Source organism: Eptatretus burgeri, chromosome 15, assembly GCF_056783735.1.
Source record: "Eptatretus burgeri isolate ZD-2024b chromosome 15, Ebu_testis_v1, whole genome shotgun sequence".
Lineage (NCBI taxonomy): Eukaryota > Metazoa > Chordata > Myxini > Myxiniformes > Myxinidae > Eptatretus > Eptatretus burgeri.
Genome location: NC_140975.1, coordinates 39,661,364 through 39,680,392, shown reverse-complemented (window position 1 = coordinate 39,680,392; position 19,029 = coordinate 39,661,364). Strand labels below are relative to the sequence as shown.

Below are 19,029 nucleotides of genomic sequence, written 5' to 3'. Positions count from 1 at the left end.
CATGAATGGTGTTTTCACAACACAGGAAACACAGCCAGCACGATGCCCACGCTGCACGAAACGCGTACGGAGGCCGACAACGACTCCTCCACGCCATGTTTGGTGGGATACGAGTGTGCGGAGTAGAAGCGGCTTGCTCCTTTACAACCTCAATATCCGACACATCTTGGTGTTCGCCCCGCGTACACGCTAGCGGAGTCGTGTGAACGCGAGTGCTGGCCATATGCGTAATGGCCGAACCGCATGTGCTGTATCGAATGTGCTCGAAAGCAGACACGTATGCCGTTCGTGAAACGTGCATGGATTTATCCATGGCGATGTACCTTCGGCCCTCGCTGGCAGCAGCAGATTCTCAACGGATGGTGAATGTCTTCTCGTCTCTACGGCCAGCAAAGCTGCGATCGAGCCGAGGAATGTACTGTGCGGGCCATGTTGGCGCACGCGGAGCGAGCACGTTGATCGATGCTGGTCGAATGCCCAAGCGGGCATGCGGGACCCTCGACCGGTCGCCCGGGAACAGCCCGGGGTTTTTTGCAGGATGATTCGCGTGCCAATTTCGGTGTGGGCAATTCGTGTCATGTCGTGGGGTCGGAGCAAAATATGTTTGCTGTCTGGGATGGCCTTGCCGGAAACGAAGCGAGGTGGTTTCCGGCCCAAGCTGGCGGGCCACGTGAGGGGTCGGGGCCAATCGGAGCACCCATTTCAGGTGATGACGTTACGATTCGGCGTGGCCCCTCCCCCCTGAGCTGCAAATCCTATAAAGGTCGGAGAAGTCCCTCCATCTCTCTCTTGGTTTTTGAGTTTCTCCACCTCTCTCTCGCCTCGCCTCGTCGACACCGCCACGACCCACCTCCTGCTGCCCGGACTCCGCCTCTCGTCTCCGCCCACACGACGTCGACCCCACCTGCCTACCTGGTCCCGCCTACTACTCTGTCCTCGCACTCTGGACTCTGCCCCTTCTCGACTCAAGCTCCTCCTTTATGGTGCCCAATTCCTGATTCTAAACTCCCTCTTCATCGGGTTTTCTGTGATTGTGTGTGTGCGTATGTGTGTCCTGGCACCTGTCTGCCTAAGTAAGACTGCAGAATATCGTTATTATTATTGTTACTAATTTCACGTTAAGTCTGCTCTGTGTCCCCTTTTGTAAGTTGCCTGTTTATTTGCTGCACCACACCTCCCTCCCCTATAAATCTTCACTGTGCCACATATCTTTCCTCACCCACTGTTAATAAATTATTAGGAATGTTCCCAGCTCGTCTTTGTGGTTTCCTTCATTGATCCAGCATGGTCTGAATCTTAGTTTAGCGGGGACTTTATTCCCAACGATCCGTTCCTTTTAGCCGGTACGTCCTTGGCAGTGTCGCTCGGCTGCATCCGATCCGGTATAGTGATCCGGTTCGGACAAGGCGTACCGAGGGCGTGTTCCCCGGTAATTAAACCACGTGATTAATTAGGTAACCCGATTAACCCATAGACGGGAGGACCCTAGGTCACGCGGTTGAGTTATTGGCATCCACGGTCGGTTAAGCGATCCGCCGCGTCACGGAATTATCGGTGTGCGACGGCCTACAATTCCGGGTAGTGGGAACAGAGATAGCTTCCCCCACCTTGTGGTCTTCTCACCCGACCCCCCAGCCCGCAACAATATATATAAATATATACACATATACATACTAGGAAACACCACCCGTCACTTTGCTGATGGTAATAATAAAGGGGGGAGAGAGAAAAAGAGGGGGGAGGAAGAGCGAGAGAGAGAGAGAGAGAGAGAGAGAGAGAGAGAGAGAGAGAGAGAGAGAGAGAGAGAGAGAGAGAGAGAGAGAGAGAGTGGGAAGAGTAAAGAGGTGGAGGAGGAAAGGAAAGAAGGAGGGGGAGCGAGGAGGGGTGCGGGAAGGCAAGATAGTGTTTGGTGAGAAGAAGGGAAGGCAGATGTGCGATGGAGCGTTAATTATGATTCATACCGTTTCATCAACATGATTCTGCATTTAATAACAGATAAGATGGAAACAAAATAATGTCTGAAATCCATTTTCTACCGGTCACACGATAAACATGGCCGGGACACAAACTCCATTCCGAAGACAAACGCCTCCCGGAAACAAACAACACCCGGACACATTTGGAGACAAACACTGCCTGGACTTGTCCGGAGCCAAGCAGTCTGGAGACAAATTTCCGTCCGGACATAAACACCGCCTGGACACGTCCGCAGACAAACTTTCATTCGGACACGCCTGGAGATAAATTACATCCGGTTAGGTCGGGAGACAAACCCCGACTGGACATAACCACTGTATATACACGTATGGAGATAACAATATGTCCAAAGATAGATAAAGAGAAAGAGCGGTGGGTCGGGGTGGAGTGGAGAGCGAGAAAGATGTGAGAGGGTGCTACACTGTCTTGGGAGGAGGGAGCACAGGGATAGGAGGGAGAGAGACAGAAAGAGAGACAGAGACAGACAGACAGGTGGGGGTATGGGAGTTATCAGAGAGAATATGGTATGCTTCTGAAAACACCAAAAAACACACACACACACACACACACACACACACACACACACACACACACACACACACACACACACACACACACACACACACACACACACACACAATAGATATTTGTTGTGAAATGAATGACAATTATTGATGCTGCTCATCCTCTCCTGTGGACATATGCAGTGACGTAACACATCGTAGTTTGCAAACCTGATGAAAAAAAGCTTTTGTAAATTTTATTTTGTTTACAGAAAGTGAATGCCAAAAGAACTGCACATCTGTGCCGTTGAAGTCCACTGACAGCATGTTAACCCAGCTTCTTCCATCATTGACTTTGGCAATGAAGTTGTCAGGAATAACTGAAGACTGTACTGGTTTGTTTATGTTTCTGAAGCTAATTTTTCACAAAATCTTTTTTAAAAAGTATCCTGAAAGAGTACACGTTATGAACTCGTAACCTAGTATTACAACTTTGACAACCAACTGTTTCACAGACACCGGAATAAAACAGCACCACGTATTAAAACATCCAACTCGGAGTTTTCATGTTCGATATTAAGCACTTTCTGAAAGCGCTTTCGAATTATTGGATTATTTCCGCAATTACAGACAACCGCTTTCCGCTAGTCGAGGTAGGCCTCGGCCCAGGCCAAGCCTCGCAAAGAGGAATGAAAGGTTCAGTGGCGCGATAGATGTGTTATTTAAATGTAAAATGAGCGAATTTGTGAGGACAAGCTGAAGTGAACGAGACGTTGTACATCAGTGTGGACGGAAAGGCCGGCGAGCTCTATGTTCTCACCGCGGTGAGGCCTGAGCCGTATGTTCTGAAAACAAGGACCCAAGAGTTAGTGATGCGTTGTCCGGACGGCTCAAGGGTTCAGCAAGGTCGCAGAGAAGAAATGGAGAGAGAGAGAGTCGATCTAGAAAGGTGAGTTCCAGTCACGGTGAACACCTGAGGGCGGTGAGCACCACAGGCTCGCGTGTCGCGAAGGGCTTCCTGCAAGGGGCTCTGTATGTACTCGTCTTACCTGTCGCTGCCTCACGAACCTCCACATGTCGTTGTCCCTCAATTCTCCTGTTCTTGTCCATTTTCTGAACCTTCCATCGTCTGTTTTTTTCTGGTTATTGTCTGTGTTACCTGCTTGCAACTTGTCAGTCTGCCTCATTGCCATCTCCAGGTGTCTCTTTTTTAAACCTCATATTTGAAACTGAAGTTTTCTTTTGAACTCCTTTCAGCATTCCTGTCAATTACTGTAAGCACATTTTAATACTTCTTTGTTCAACTGTTATTTTGTCCGTGTGTCATTATTGTCATTCCTATATCTGACTGATGTCCAGCAGTGTGTAGTCACGTCACCTATATAGCTGTATTTATTAATATTCATCATATTTGTACATATGTGTATACCAGCAAATACAACCCATCGCTTCGCTGACGGGAATATTAAGGGATGAATGTGGAGGGGTAGACAGAGAGGATGGAGGGAGAAGTAGAGGAGGAGGGAGAGGAGGTAGAGAGAGGATGGAGGGGAGAGGTAGAGAAAGAGGAGGGAGGGGAGGGGTAGAGAAAGAGGAGGGAGGGGAGGGGTAGAGAAAGAGAGAGGATGGAGAGAAGGGGTAGAGAGAGCAGGGAGGGAGGGGTAGAGAAAGAGAGAGGATGGAGAGAAGGGGTAGAGAGAGCAGGGAGGGGAGGGGTAGAGAAAGAGAGAGGAGGGAGGGGAGGGGTAGAGAAAGAGAGAGGAGGGAGGGGAGGGGTAGAGAAAGAGAGAGGATGGAGGGGAGGGGTAGAGAAAGAAAGAGGAGGGAGGGGAGGGGTAGAGAAAGAGAGAGGATGGAGGGGAGGGGTAGAGAAAGAGAGACGACGGAGGGGAGGGATAGAGAGAGAGGAGGGAGGATGTTGAGCAAGGGGGGGCGAGGAAGGGTGGGGAGCAAGGATGCGTGGGGGAGCTAGGAGGGGTGGGAAGAGCAAGGAAAGGGTTGGGGGGGAGAGCGACGTCTCACCAAACGTCGCTATACACTCTGGGAGGGGGGAGAGTGGGGAGGGAAAGGGGTTTGGGAGGAGGTAGGTGTGAGGGGAGGGTTCTTGACGCGTTTGCTCGTGGTACTTGTGGAGAAGGAGGGGCGGGTAGTTCAGGATTGAAGGAAATGGGGTATGTAAAAACAGCATGCAGACACCACCAGATGTCCATGGGGGTGGAGAGGGGAGGGGGTTTGGGAGGAGGTAAGCATGACGGGAAGGGGAGGGAAGACAGCATGAGGGGAAGAGAATGTGGTGTGAGGGGAAGAGAAGAGTTGCAGCATGAGGAGAGGGTAAGACTGCGTGAGGGGAGGGTAAGGCTGCGTGAGGGGAGGGTAAGGCTGCGTGAGGGGAGGGTAAGGCAGCGTGAGGAGAGGGTAAGGCAGCGTGAGGGGAGGGTAGGGCAGCATGAGGGAAGGGTAAGGCAGCGTTAGGGGAGGGTAAGGCAACGTGAGGGGAGGGTAAGACTGCGTGAGGGGAGGGTAAGGCTGCATGAGGGGAGGGTAAGGCAGCGTGAGGAGAGGGTAAGGCAGCGTGAGGAGAGGGTAAGGCAGCGTGAGGAGAGGGTAAGGCAGCGTGAGGAGAGGGTAAGGCAACGTGAGGGGAGGGTAAGGCAGCATGAGGGGAGGGTAAGGCAGCGTTAGGGGAGGGTAAGGCAGAATGAGGTGAGGCTAAGGCAGCGTGAGGTGAGGGTAAGGCAGCGTGAGGGGAGGGTAAGGCAGCGTTAGGGGAGGGTAAGGCAACGTGAAGGGAGGGTAAGGCAATAATCAGCGTAAGGCAGCGTGAAGGGCGGGTAAGGCAGCGTGAGGTGAGGGTGAGGCAGCGTGAGGGGAGGGTAAGGCAGCGTGAGGGGAGGGTAAGGCAGTGTGAGGGGAGGGTAAGGCAGCGTGAGGGGAGGTTGAGGGGAGGGTCAGGCAGCGTGAGGGGAGGGTAAGGCAGCGTGAGCAGAGGGGAAGCCAGTGTGAGGGGAGAGTAAGGGAAGGGTGATAAAATGTGCCCAACTGGCAACATTTTCTTTTTGAGCACCAGTTTCTATATAAAACCGGGTGGGAGCATTTAAAACCCACAATATCTACCTGGCATAGGCCTGCCTGCATGCTTGCACATGCAGCGACCTTTGCACCCCTCCGGTCTGCACACTCTGAATCCAATTCATACATGCTGCCTCAACAGAGGGGGAGAGGGGAGAGGTTGGGGAACAGGGGTAGAGGGGTGGGAGAGGTGATGGAGGACGGAGGGGTGGGAGAGAGGACGGTGGGGTGGGAGAGAGGACGGTAGGGTGAAAGAGAGGACGTGGAAGGATAGAAGAGTGAGAGAGAGGGGAGTGGGGAGGGAAGGGGTGAGGGGAGAGAGGGATTCCGGCAGAAGTGACGTCCTGTTTAATGTCCATCTGAGAGCCGACACACATTGATGAATCACCCTGCCTGTGAAATACCGGACTGACAGTTTATAGCTGGGTCGGGATTCAAACCCAGGCTAGACAGCTTAGAGCAAGCGTGCGTACCACTCGGCTATCCTGCCATGATGTGGAGCTTCATTGCTTTGGAACAACTAAAACATTTTATATTTACTCATTCTCATTGCAATGACATAATTACCCTTGCCAAAAGAGAGGGTGTTGCATTTGGGTCTGTTTGTTTGTCTGTTTGTTTGTTTGTCTGTCTGTTTGTCCATACAGAACTTTCGTGTTTTTCTCCGAAACCGCTTGTGGGATTGAGACGAAATTTTCACAATTGGTGTAACTACTCATGTAGAATGTTTTAATGATAATTATGATATCATAGGTCACGTGGTGTGGCAGCCATTTTGGAAAAATGGAAAAACTTTGGACCTCTGTATTTCTGAAACCGCACCAAGGAAAAAATTGAATCTTGGTAAAAAGCAAGTACTCGTCATGGGGAATGAGGTTGATTTTTTTTATGACATCATATGTGCCCTCATTATAACGTCATAATTGCATATGTAGAACGCCACATCCGATCAGTATGAAAATTTTTGAGGGTTATCTAGGGATAAAATAATCCACAGAAAAAAAATTAATTACGTCATCGGTCACGTGATTTGGCAGTCATATTGTTAAAAAAAAAAACCTTCAAAAATCTTCTTCTCTGAAGTGGCTGAACAAATTGAGGCGAAACTTTACACATATGGCCTTTACACATATGGCCTGTCCATGAGGAACAAAAGGTTCACACATACGATATTGTTACAGTTCTCGGAACCATATGCATACAACACACAGGTGTCCCAAGTCGGTTATTCCATTAGTATACGTGCAGATAGATACCTTCCTTGTGAGTAGTGGGAAAACATGGGGGTGCGTTGCGATGGGCTTTTAGTTAGGTTAATAAATAATTTTCTCCCCTTTTATTGTATTTCCCCTTTTATTTGAACCACGGTACCTTCATCTCGCTTGCCTTGCACCCTCGCCTCGCTTACCTCAGTGTGACGAGCGCCTACCTCGAGACTCGTTTTCGAGTCAGAATCCTGACGTTCGCTGTGGCAGTTCCATCTCGGCTTCCACCTTCCCAAACCCAGACACGTGGTGTGGGTGGGCCTTGCTGGCCTCTGACGAGACCCCGCCCAGGAAGGCGGACCGCATCAAGGCCCGGTCCAATCATGATGAATGATGACGTCGGCTTCACCATGGCTCCACCCCCTAGCTCTGTGATCTATAAAATACGAAGCAATCCTCAGAATAGAGTGGTATGGGATGAAAAGGAGTTCGATGGATTGGGAGAAGGATTGGAAGGTTGCAGTTGTTGACGGGGTCGTTGTGAAGGTGTTCCACTGCTTGGCTATGACCACATCCCGCCTCGACGGCCTGACTGCTGGTCCATGCACACCCGACCTCGACCGGGTCTCTTGCCTGGTCCTGTTGACTGCTCCATTTCTCACCTCAGACTCTGTTCTCTCCACTCAAGCTCCTTGACGGACATGATCTCCACACATGCGGCTGTGGACCGAACCGCACGACCTTTGTCAAGTGCCGCACCACGGAGCATCCCTTTCCCCAGAACGCTCAGGTACCCTAAACTGTGACCTCAACTCCCTCCCACCCTGGCTGCATAAAACCTTTTTCTTTTCATTGGGTTTATTTTGTCTGAGTGTGTGTCTGAGTGTGTGGTGCCTGTCCATTAGATAAGCCTGTTTAACATCTTTATTGTTGTGATTGTTGCTTGTATTAATCTCGCGTTAAGTCTGCACTGTGTCTGCTTTTGTAAGTTGCTTGTAAATTGCTGCACCACACCTCTCTCATCTTCCCCTGCGTAACATACCGAATAAATCTTTTTCCTGTGCCACATGCTTTTTCTCGCCGATTGTAAATAAATAATTGTAGAAATGTTCCCAGCTTGCCTTTGTCTTTTCCTCCATTGGTCCAGCATGGTTCGAATCTGAGTTTAGCTGGGTCTTTATTCCCGATAATCCATTCCTTCCAACCGGTACGTCCTTGGCAGTTCCGCTCAGCTGCATCCGATCCGGAAAAGTAGTTGCTAGAGTTGGTCGTTGGTACTCGACTGTAGTCGGTAGAGTGATCTGGTTCAGGCAAGGCATACCGAGGGCGTGGTTCCCTGGTAGTTGAAACCGTGTTGTTAATTAGGTAACTTGATTCTAGACAGGAGGACCCTATGCCAGGCGGTTGAGGTATTGGCGTCCATGGTCGGTTAAGCGACCCACCGCATCACGGAATTATCCGTGAGCAACGGCCTACAATTCCGGGGAGTCTGGTGGGAATTGACATAGTTTCCTTCACCTTGCGGTCATTCTCGCCACCGGACCCCGACCCGCAACAATATCATAGGTCACATGGTTGGCAGCCATATTGGATTTATCCAAAAACCTATAAAAAATACACCACTCAAAAGAAGTCCTGGAGAGGGCTGCAATCTCTGATTGCTCTTTTTCTTCTTTATTTTGCCTTCGTTTCTCCGGAAATGTCCCCATGGAGAACCGAGCCACTGTATGCCATCGAAGCTTGAAGAGTGCTCACCAATTGCCTTAACCACTCAAGTAAGCACTCAAAGAAAACGGTTGAAGAAACTTTTTAAAACGAAATGTTTAATTATTTTTGCATGGATTTATCTATGCTGAAGTGACAGGTCATATAATGAAAGGAGATTGTACAAAAAGGGGAAACATGGTGTAAAATAAAATTGCACATTTTCAGCGAGCGAACCACCAACTGACTCACCGCATGGCCAAACGCAGGTGGGTGGGCCCCAAACTTAGTTCCAGTCAATTGATATATTTAGTGACGGTGTGAATATTGTAGAGCGCTCACCAGGTGGCTTAAGCACCCCAATGAAACAGTTACTAAGGAACGGCTGGCTTGACAAGCAATTAGCGATTGCCGATCGGCTATACACCATGCACCTGTTGATTCCCGGAATGTCAAGCGATGTCAGAATTGGACATGTGAACACCTTTTTGGCAGTCGGAAATACTGTTGAAGTAAATAAAGAAGTTTAAAATTTGAAATTTGGCTGAGATTGAGAGATTCTACAGGTTATGGAATGTGCGACAATTAAATAAAGTCACGATGCTGGCGTCTATAAGCATTGCAATGTTTCCAGCGGTTTTTGTAGGTTTGATGATCAAGCAATCGATGATATCAGTGAGGAAAGTGGAAGGAAAAACCTTTATCATTAAGAAACCGTTGTGGCCTGTTCCAAGTCAAGGAATTGTTGAGCAGGCCAAAAAAAGGCGGCTTCAGACGCGAATGAGCTGACAGATGGCTGACCATGATAGTGTGCCGCCATCTTGATAAGGCTTATTTTGGTTTTTCCTGATGAGCACTACCTAAATTATCTTCAAAAGGTGTGTTTAAATTAACCCAAGCACCCAGTTTTCATTCATGCACCACCTTGGAGTTCCCTTAGTATGCATGCAAAGTTTGGGGCTGCTCGGTTTCATGGTTTTGGAGCTACGGAGGAGACGGACTGATGAACACACACTGCCATTTATTGTTATAGATATAGTCACCTATATAGCTGTATTTATTAATATTCATCACATTTGCATATATATGTATACATATAAAGCTCTTTCTAACCACTGACTCACTGACTGACTGATATTAAAGTTCAGTACCTTCCAGGTGATGTAGAAAGCTGCAATTTCATGTGCCGATGGACATCGAGGCTGATACACTGCGGAAAAAAATCAACGAACTTTTGGAAAGCACCTATAAATGAAAATATAAATGAATTTAATTTTTTTTAAGCAGGTGAGCAACCTGAGACAATGGGGAAGCATGCTAATTTTGCGGGCCGACAGACATCGAAGCCGATACACTGGGAAAAATCACAAGAACTGTTGGAAAGCATTTATAAATGAAAATAAATAAGTGGGGGGGGGGGAAATGAAAAAAATTAATGCAGGTGAGCGGCCCGAAACAATGAAGAAGCATGGTTTGTTATTGCTTACAATTTATAAGCATACCCCACAAGTATGTATATATAATCATATATATATAGCTGTATTTATTAATATGGATGTTAAATTGCCAGTTTTGCCAATCATGTGACCGGAAGTGTGTCAAAATGGCCGCCTTCACCAATTTTTGGGAAAATCACATAAATTCCTTCAAAAATCTTCTTCTCCACCCCCACTAATCAGAATACCACCAAATTTGGCTAACAACATTATAATTGGGTCATGATGCTAAATTGCAGAGGTCTTGCTGACCACATGACCGAAAGTGTGTCAAAATGGCGGACTTAGCAAAGGTTTGGGAAAATCATGTAGATTCCTTCAAAAATCTTCTTCTGCACACCCACTCGTCAGAATGCTACCAAATTTGGGTTACAACATTAGGCCACATGCCTGGTGTTGGCTTAATGGTTAGGGTGGTGGGCTTGGGATCCTAGGATCCTGATTTCAAATCTCCCTTGGCTGTTGAATTAATACCAGGTGGGGTTGACTGCCTGTCATCCTTCTGAGGTTGGCAAAATGAGTGCCAGCATGTTGGTATCCTGTATTAGAGTGGCGATTCATCCAGGATTGTGTCCAATAGCCAAGGAGACGGCTTTGGCAGCACCAACGCTCTGCACAGAGTGTGGTTCCAATGGATGGATGGATTAGGCCAGGGCTCAGATACGGTACAGACACGGTGGTCCTATTGTTTTTTTTAATAACAAATCATTGCTTTTTAAATGTAAGATTTATTCTGTTCTGTTTAAGCATCCTCATCACCTGGTTTAAATACCATCATCGTAACCAGCACACTAAAAGGAATCATCACCACATGAGTAGAACATTCTTAAAGATGAATCAGTGTTTGAACTAAGAATAATAATTATCTCCATGTCCAGTACAAAATCCACATTAAACCCGGCTGATTTCATCTTCAGGCGCTAATAAAGTAGTGACACATTTCACCATATTAACAGTGCAGTATTACACTGCACATTACATACATAGCAAAATGAAGGTGACAAAAAACGGGTTGGGAGGAATCAAAAGCGTTTTTGTTTTTTTTAACCCTTTGCATGTTGCGGTCGCAGATTTGCGGAGATGAAAATAATTAAAACAATTTTTTTGTTTTAATTTTGGTTATCCGTCTAACACCCTGTTCTTCATTGCATGGCCCGCGAGCCACTGGCGGCCCATGGTGGCCTAAAGTGCGGCCCCTGACGTGCGGCTGATAATACACAAATGTAAAAACACATCATAATCCGCCATAAATGCTATCAAATTGACCTCATGGTTTCAAATGAGTGTTACAACGCGAAGCATAAAAGTAACATCACTTCATCAGGATATGGTTGCAGTATTCAAACAATTACGCTTGCAGCCCAGTTCACCACAACGAAGAAGAGTATGTGAAGGTGGGGCTTAGTTGCAGCCATTATGGAGTCCTGTAGGCAGTGTGGAGGCTCTCACACTGATGTATCGGCAAAAGTGGCCCCCTTCCAAATAATAGTGAAGATCACTGCTAACTTGACACCAAAGTTGTGTTTTTTTGCAAATACAACTTGAAATTCACAGCCCTATAAAAAAAACAAAACAAATTGAGCCACAGGGAACCATGGGGCCGTAAACACTGCAGCATGCAAAGGGTTAACTCAACGTGGTAAAAACGCTGTTCAATACGTTTACTTATCAGTAATGATCATGAGGTTCCAAGTAAGACATTCACACATACATACGTATGCGTAACATTTCTCAAAAAAAAAAAAATTTCTGTTACAGTATGTCGCTCAACAGACGTGAAACAATGCAACTGATTACAGGGAACAAGTCCATTGATTCCACTGCACGAAACGTTCACATATCTCCGTCTGCCTCACGTTGCACATAACCCTTGCATCATCTTCCTCACCATCTCTCAACATCTGGAAAAACTACAACTACAACTACAGAAAGAACAACAATTTCTCAAAATTTTATTTACTTTTTTTTTTGTTTCCAGTTGTCACCTGTGACGCATGACGTCACATTTACTGGAAATAGCGTCCCCACAATAAAGAGCAGTGTTGCCTGGTTTATAGAGACCAAGTGATGATAAGTGGTGATTAATGTGATGTGATGATCTTGATAAATCTTGACAATAAAACTGTGAGAAATGTTCTTATTACAACGCGAAGTTATGTTTTTTATTAACCTCCGCCATCGAAGATCGGAAGTTACTGTTTTCACCCCTTTCTGTTTGTTTGTTTGTTTGTTTGTTTGTGTGTTTGTTTGTTTGTTTGTTTGTTTGTTTGTGAACGGTATTACGGAAAAACTCCGACGGACTTCGACGAAACTTGGTGGGGGGGGGGGGGTTAGGTATGGTCCAAGGATTAGATTTTGGACTTTGTCCCCCCTCCAAAAAAAATTTATTAGAGAAAAGAAATTTTTTTTTGCATTTCTACATGTTTTAAGTGATTTCCAATCCCCCCTCCAAAAAAAATTGTTGGAGAAAAAATATTTTTGCAACTTTTTTTCAACAAAATTTCGATTTCTTTTTTTGCATTTCTACACGTTTTAAGTGATTTCCAACCCCCCCCCCAAAAAAAATTGTTAGAGAAAAAAAATTTTTGCAACTTTTTTTTCAACAAAATTTCGATTTCTTTTGATTGCATTTCTACATGTTTTAAGTGGTTTCCAACCCCCCCTCCAAAAAAAATTAAGAGAAAAAAATTTTGCAACTTTTTTTCAACAAAATTTCGATTTCTTTTTTTTCATTTTTACATGTTTTAAGTGATTTCCAACCCCCCCCCCCCCCAAAAAAAAAATGTTGGAGAAAAGAACTATAACTGTCAGCACTGTTGACATTTAATGAATAAGATATAAGGTTCACTTGAGTGACCGAGCAGTATTGGCGGCGGAGGTTTTGCACTCTCCCGAGTTCTCCCCCTCTAGTTACAGCTTCAATTTGGAACGGTAATTTGTGGACACCCTGTATGCGAATGAAAACAATCCGAATGGAATCCTAGCATTCAAAATACTCGAAAGTACCGATAAATATCACAGTAACACGTCGAAGAGCGGAATTGCAAAGCAAATAGGCCGACCGATTGATTCTGGGTGACGACAAACGGTAGACGGGAGGAAGTGACGTTGCGTACAGATGAGGATTGAAGGAATTGGTTGGTTGGGTGAAGCTCATGACGTCACCCAGCCAATGGAGTTAGACGGGAGGAAGTGACGTTGCGTACAGATGAGGATTGAAGGAATTGGTTGGTTGGGTGAAGCTCATGACGTCACCAAGCCAATGGAGTTTGACGGGAGGAAGTGACGTTGCGTACAGATGAGGATTGAAGGAATTGGTTGGGTGAAGCTCATGACGTCACCCAGCCAATGGAGTTAGACGGGAGGAAGTGACGTTGCGTACAGATGAGGATTGAAGGAATTGGTTGGTTGGGTGAAGCTCATGACGTCACCCAGCCAATGGAGTTGGACGACAGCAAGACCTTGCTTTCCGGACGACATCGTGACAGATCTGTCACTGTGTGTGAATCCATGCGAGTGGAATGGAAGCGAAACGTTGGGTTTTTGAAATTGCTCGTATTTTCCGTCCAAGTCGGGTTTTAATGACACCGAAACGGGTCAAACCCGCGAAATACAGGCCTACTTGCCATTGTGAAACATAATGAAACTCCTCTGTACAAGTCTTTTACTCCAACAGTACTTTCCCAATTTCTTGTGGGTTTGGTTGGCCGTGCAGTTTTTGGCCCAAGTCTTTCACGAATCGGCTGGCCAGACCCGACGTTCCATTGGAGACGATTTGGGTCGGAATTTGTAATTTGTTCAGGGTGTTGGTGGTGATTGGCCTACTCTTTGCGAAACGTCAATCCGATGGTGCTGTGTTATACTGTACGTAATGAAACAGCAAATTGTTACCTCCTCCACCTTTGGTGGACCGGAAGTTACGTTTTCAAATCCAGTACCGACTCCATACCTGAAATCATACTAATCGAACAATAGAATGTCGACGATATAATAAAAAATAATGTTTTTTTTAATATAGCCAAAAGAATAACCTGATTTTAATAACTCATTTAACATTCACAGCCTTATTGACGTTCATGTTGAAAAACTGAATTACGTCACTTCCGTGTTGTGACGCGGAGCATGGGCGGAACTCATTCTCTTGTTAACATCAAATATGTTCTCTTGTGATAAGTGTACGCGATGAGAATATTAATATAAAGAAGAAAATTAACTTTACACTAACGCAGCAAATGTTTATCGAAAAGTTGAGAAAAGGGAAACACATAAATTGATTGAATCCAGAAACTCTCCCTTCATGTAACGATGCCGGGAGAATTTAAGAGCGAGTCGGTGGAGCTATTGAGTTAAGACTATACTTTCAGGGATCATTTCTATAGTTTGTGAGTCCAGAAACGTAACTGAAAGTGAACGGACATGTTAACCCTGATGAGGAGCAGAAATCTCGCTTCCTGAGCGCGAAGCCGGTTCGAAGTACTGCTTTTGTGGATGCTTCTTACCATTGATGACCGTTCCCTTCACCACTTGGTGGTGGGGTGGAGGGAAGTGAGATATTCTGAGGGGTTAACTTCTTACATAATTTAACGAAAGATTGAACGTTAATTAAAAAATAACTTGTCTTTATCTATCTACTTGTACGTGGCCGTAAAAATAAATAAATAAATAAATAAACCACACAGGCCGTTTCTTCGCTCTCACGTGCCCGAACGTGCGTGACCCGGAAGTTCGATATTATTCGCAGTTACGATTATTCGCAATTTATTTTTAATACCCAATTATTCAATTAGCGCCAACGTATTTTACCTTTTCGCAATGTCATGGCAAGGAAAAACAAAAAGAGAAGAGAGAAAAAATTTACTTCCTGGTTCGGAGCATACCAGCACTCTGATGTTCCCGAAATTTATACACCGTCTAATATGAAAACGATCATAACTTGTGCCATTCCGTTTATCTATAAATGCGCATAAGAAATCGAGAAATTATTAGAATACACGAAGTCATCACTCTCCGGAAGCCCGTACGTTGTAGCCCGTAATGGGGAACGTGGCTGAGCTTCCCTTCCCCATCGGCCACGCCCACGCAACAACGTGTCTTCCCATTGGTTTGGTAAATAAATGGCCATAACTTGGGAAGCACTTGTCCGATTAATATCAAACCTTGAAAAGGCACATCCTCAGGTCCCCAGCAATATATCTGGCAAGTTTCAATTAGATCGGACCAGAGGTTGTCGAGAAATAGCGGTCACACACACACACACACACACACACACACACACACACACACACACACACACACACACACACACACACACACACACACACACACACACACACACACACACACACACACACACACACACAGATTGCTGGAATTATAGATAGATAATTCCAGCAATGTGTGTGTGTGTGTGTGTGTGTGTGTGTGTGTGTGTGTGTGTGTGTGTGTGTGTGTGTGTGTGTGTGTGTGTGTGTGTGTGTGTGTATGTCTGTGACCGCTGTTTCTCGACAACCTCTGGTCCGATCTAATTGAAACTTGCCAGATATATTGCTGGGGACCTGAGGATGTGCCTTTTTAAGGTTTGATATTAATCGGACAAGTGCTTCCCAAGTTATGGCCATTTATTTTCCAAACCAATGACAAGACACGTTGCTGCGTGGGCGTGGCCGATGGGGAAGGGAAGCTCAGCCACGTTCCCCATTACGGGTTACAATGTACGGGCTTCCGGATAATGATGACTTCGTGTATTCTAATAATTTCTCGATTTCTTATGCGCATTTATAGATAAACACAATGCCCCATTCCAGTCGTCATTTACTAGAGCGAAGGAACGGCCTGTGTGGTTGTTTGAAAGTTTTTTTTTTGCACGTACAGGCACGCGAGAGCGAAGGAACTGCCTGGCCTGTGTGGTTGTTGTTTCTGGCACGCGGTTTGAGAGTTTTTATTTATTTATTTATTTATTTGCACCTACGGCCACGCACGTACGGGCATGCACTAGTTCTCTATCGTAAATTTCACTAGTTATGCTTATGTTTTTTACACAATCTCATGATGGTTGTACCATAATGCTGCTGTTGAAATTAAAACGGGCGATACCTTCTCTTTCCTTGATCAACTGGATTGATTAACATGGATTTGCTTTCAGGGACAAACTTCAAGGCGGTGAATGTTTCATTTTTTACCTGGACAATAATTAGGTGCACCCCTTAAAAGGAAATTATGCACAGGAGGAGGCCATTCGGCCCATCATGCCTGCGCCACACCAATAGCAGATGTAATCAATCCGTCGATACCCCTTCCCTTCGTGTGCAGCCGCTACACTGTTACTCATTTTGTCGACCTCGAAAGGATGACAGGCTGAATCAACCCCCCTGGTGTTAATTCAGCGTAAAAACGGGGATTGAACTCAGGACCCGAGGATCCCAAGCCACCACCCTAACTGCTAAGCCAACGTCAGGTTACCATACAAATACTTTATTACCTCCACCTCCGAAGGTGCAAGGTTATGTTTTCACCCCTTTCTGTCTGTTTGTCTGTCTGTTTGTCTGTGTGCAGGATATCTCAAAAAAGTTGTGGAGAGATCCGGATGAAATTTTGTGCACACGTTGGGTGTGTGACAAGGACTAACTGATTCGATTTTGGTGAAGATCCGAATCCGGATATGAGGATTATTTAATTTTTTAAGTGATTCTTCATCATTGAGAGATCGGGCCAAAAACGACATCGCCCACGATAATTCAAACAGTTATTGGGCTCGATATGTTCCACTGGATCAGGCATTGCGGGTCCACCGAGTGCCCTTCTAGTTGAAAATTGTATTTAAATTGAACTTGTTTAGATTGAATGGTTTATTTTGAACACGAAACAGTTTATGTGAAAGCAAACCTGCCGTTTTAACATCGTTTGGCTCTCAATTTGTCCCTATCACACACGCGCAGACAGGAGTGAGATAATTTCTTTACTCTGTCTGCTTGTCTGGCAGTCAAACAAAATTGAAAGGCATTCCATGCAGGAAACTTGTTTTATTTTTTGGACGTCATAAAGAACACAAACAACAGGCACGAATAACTCATGTAACGATAAGGTGATGTAATAGCCACTGTGTTAACAGTGGTTAACTTCCGGAATTAATTTGTTTAATACGACGCAATTTTTATTTTATTTCAATTTAATTGAATACTTGAACACTGAAGAAAACAAATTTCCTTCTTATCGCTTCCAGGAACCTCCAGTTTTGCAGTACTTCAGCATGTTAGATCAGGTGGTGTATAAGACTGGTTCAATGGTGCTATACTTCTGGAAAAATTTTTTTAATACAACCTTTAAAATCATTATTTTGTTTCAGTAGAATTATGTACTTGATCACTGTATAAACTATAAGGTGTTCGGTATAAGGTATCGCATTGGATAAGGTATAGCATGGGGAAAGGTGTTCTATGAACTCTTTATTTTCTTCAGTATCTGTTTAGTTAAGCGTACCGGATGGTACTCCATGTGGATGGATATGCGTTATGCATGTAATAGATTTAGCTGCGTTGGATAGATATGTGTTGTGTGCGTCTCACATCAATATCCCTTCTCTGTTATATGGTCTTTTCCCCACCTCTGTCTTTCATGTTCCCACAAGAGAACATAACTCTTGCCAGCACCATCCAGACTCTGTTACACCAGGGGAAGGTAGTGGACCACCGAGTGTTCGCGCCCCCACCAAAGGCGTCCAATGGGTAGGATGACGGCATGCAAATTCACGGATCAAGAATCCCTGCAGGCCTGGTCACACCCCTTGGGGAGTGAATAAAAGGTGGGGTTCAAACTGGGTCGGGGGGAATCTGTTTGGTTCCATTGCGTCTATTTGGTTCTCTTGGGACTATTGGAATGGGGTGTCCATGTTATTGATGCTGCGTGGAACTCCGGGCTTTGGTGCCAGTCATCCCGGTCTTCATGGTCATGGTGGTGGCTGAAGGAGGAGGAATGGCGAGGATGTGGCAGAGAGCAGCATCAACTCATCTCAAACATACCAGGGGGTTATTGGCACGAACCTCATGGCCATATTGTGGTGGGTGCTCGATGAACTGAGCATCCAAATAAAGACTTGAGCGGGCCTTCGGCACCCTCCATGGCGTCTGTGTGGGGACTTCTTCATTCGTATGCAGCACAAACCTGCGAGGAAGCACCATTGGCTGAGAGTGCAGCTGTGCCTAAGATGCAATGTCCTCTGCTGGTTAAGGCAGGAATTTGTAATTTGTGCATGGTGCCTGTGATAGCTCACCTACTCTTCATGAAAGACCATTCTTCGTTCCAGGTCTTCAAAACAGCCGTTCACCACCACCTCTTATCTTCCCCCATCCAAAACCTCGATCTTTTCTACCCCCGTCAATCCACCCTAAACCCACTTCCTTCAAATTCCCTGCCTTCCTTCCCTTAAGTTCCCTGTCATGTTAGGTCCTGAAAGTCCCTGTGGGGTCCATCTTGTATACCCCCGTCTTCCTCGTCCCATCCCTCTCCCTTCCACAGTTCTCTTAATGTCTCTGTTCCCTACTGTTTTGTCCTTCCCTCTCCCACCCCTTGTTGTGTGTTGTGTGTTCGCTCTCATACGAGCCTCGACAATGTATACAAAAAAAAAAATTGGGATCTTTAACGTCCACCAACGGTGGCTGATGAGACATCCGTTTAACGTACATCCATGGGACGACACATGCATTGCTGAATCGCCCTGCCTATGAAACACCAGAATGACTGTTTATAGCTAGGTCAGGATTCAAACCCAGGCTAGACAACTTAGAGGTGAGTACACGTACCTCTCGGCCATCCTGTCAGCCCTTGTGTGGGGACTGACTTCCCAGTGCCACGGTGCCTCCAGCTCAGGTCACCTCCATTGAGGGATGTGGCGACCTTTGCCAGGCTCGTCGCTGAGATCGGCCAATCTGTCTCGTGCTTTCTCCATTTGTCTCCTCCTGTCGAATGAGTAAAGGGCCCACGCTATCTCGCTAAGAAACCTGTGCACTAATTAGCTGTTTCGTGGGTGCGAGTGTCGGTGGTGGGTAAGGGGAAATTATAACTGCACATTGCTTTTTGTAA

General features: G+C 45.9%; 2 protein-coding genes, 1 long non-coding RNA gene and 1 other non-coding gene across 11 annotated transcripts in view; 3 read left to right on the top strand and 1 right to left on the bottom strand.

The window, feature by feature from the left end:
• Positions 1–9,628, bottom strand: part of LOC147011986 (uncharacterized) — a 41,523-nt gene extending 31,895 nt beyond the window's left edge. For 2 of the 8 annotated variants that reach the window (XM_085857968.1, XM_085857969.1), the window contains exon 1: positions 3,530–3,624. In XM_085857968.1, coding sequence (XP_085714094.1) covers positions 3,530–3,590 — 61 coding nt within the window. In that variant the 5' untranslated portion in view covers positions 3,591–3,624. The other 6 variants (XM_085857972.1, XM_085857971.1, XM_085857973.1 and 3 more) reach the window with 5 other exon arrangements.
• On the top strand, positions 3,290–12,090 carry LOC147011985 (uncharacterized). Its single transcript, XR_015051878.1, has 2 exons — positions 3,290–3,429; positions 11,713–12,090. It is a non-coding gene; the product is annotated as an uncharacterized LOC147011985 (long non-coding RNA).
• A 2,212-nt stretch (positions 12,091–14,302) lies between these two features.
• On the top strand, positions 14,303–14,518 carry LOC147011984 (small nucleolar RNA U3). Its single transcript, XR_015052074.1, has one exon. It is a non-coding gene; the product is annotated as a small nucleolar RNA U3 (small nucleolar RNA).
• Positions 14,519–18,067: 3,549 nt separating this feature from the next.
• Positions 18,068–19,029, top strand: part of LOC147011983 (uncharacterized) — a 26,336-nt gene continuing 25,374 nt past the window's right edge. The window contains exon 1 of the mRNA XM_085856363.1: positions 18,068–18,178. Within this exon, the coding sequence (XP_085712489.1) occupies positions 18,068–18,178 (111 nt within the window). The remainder of the gene's footprint in view (positions 18,179–19,029) is intronic.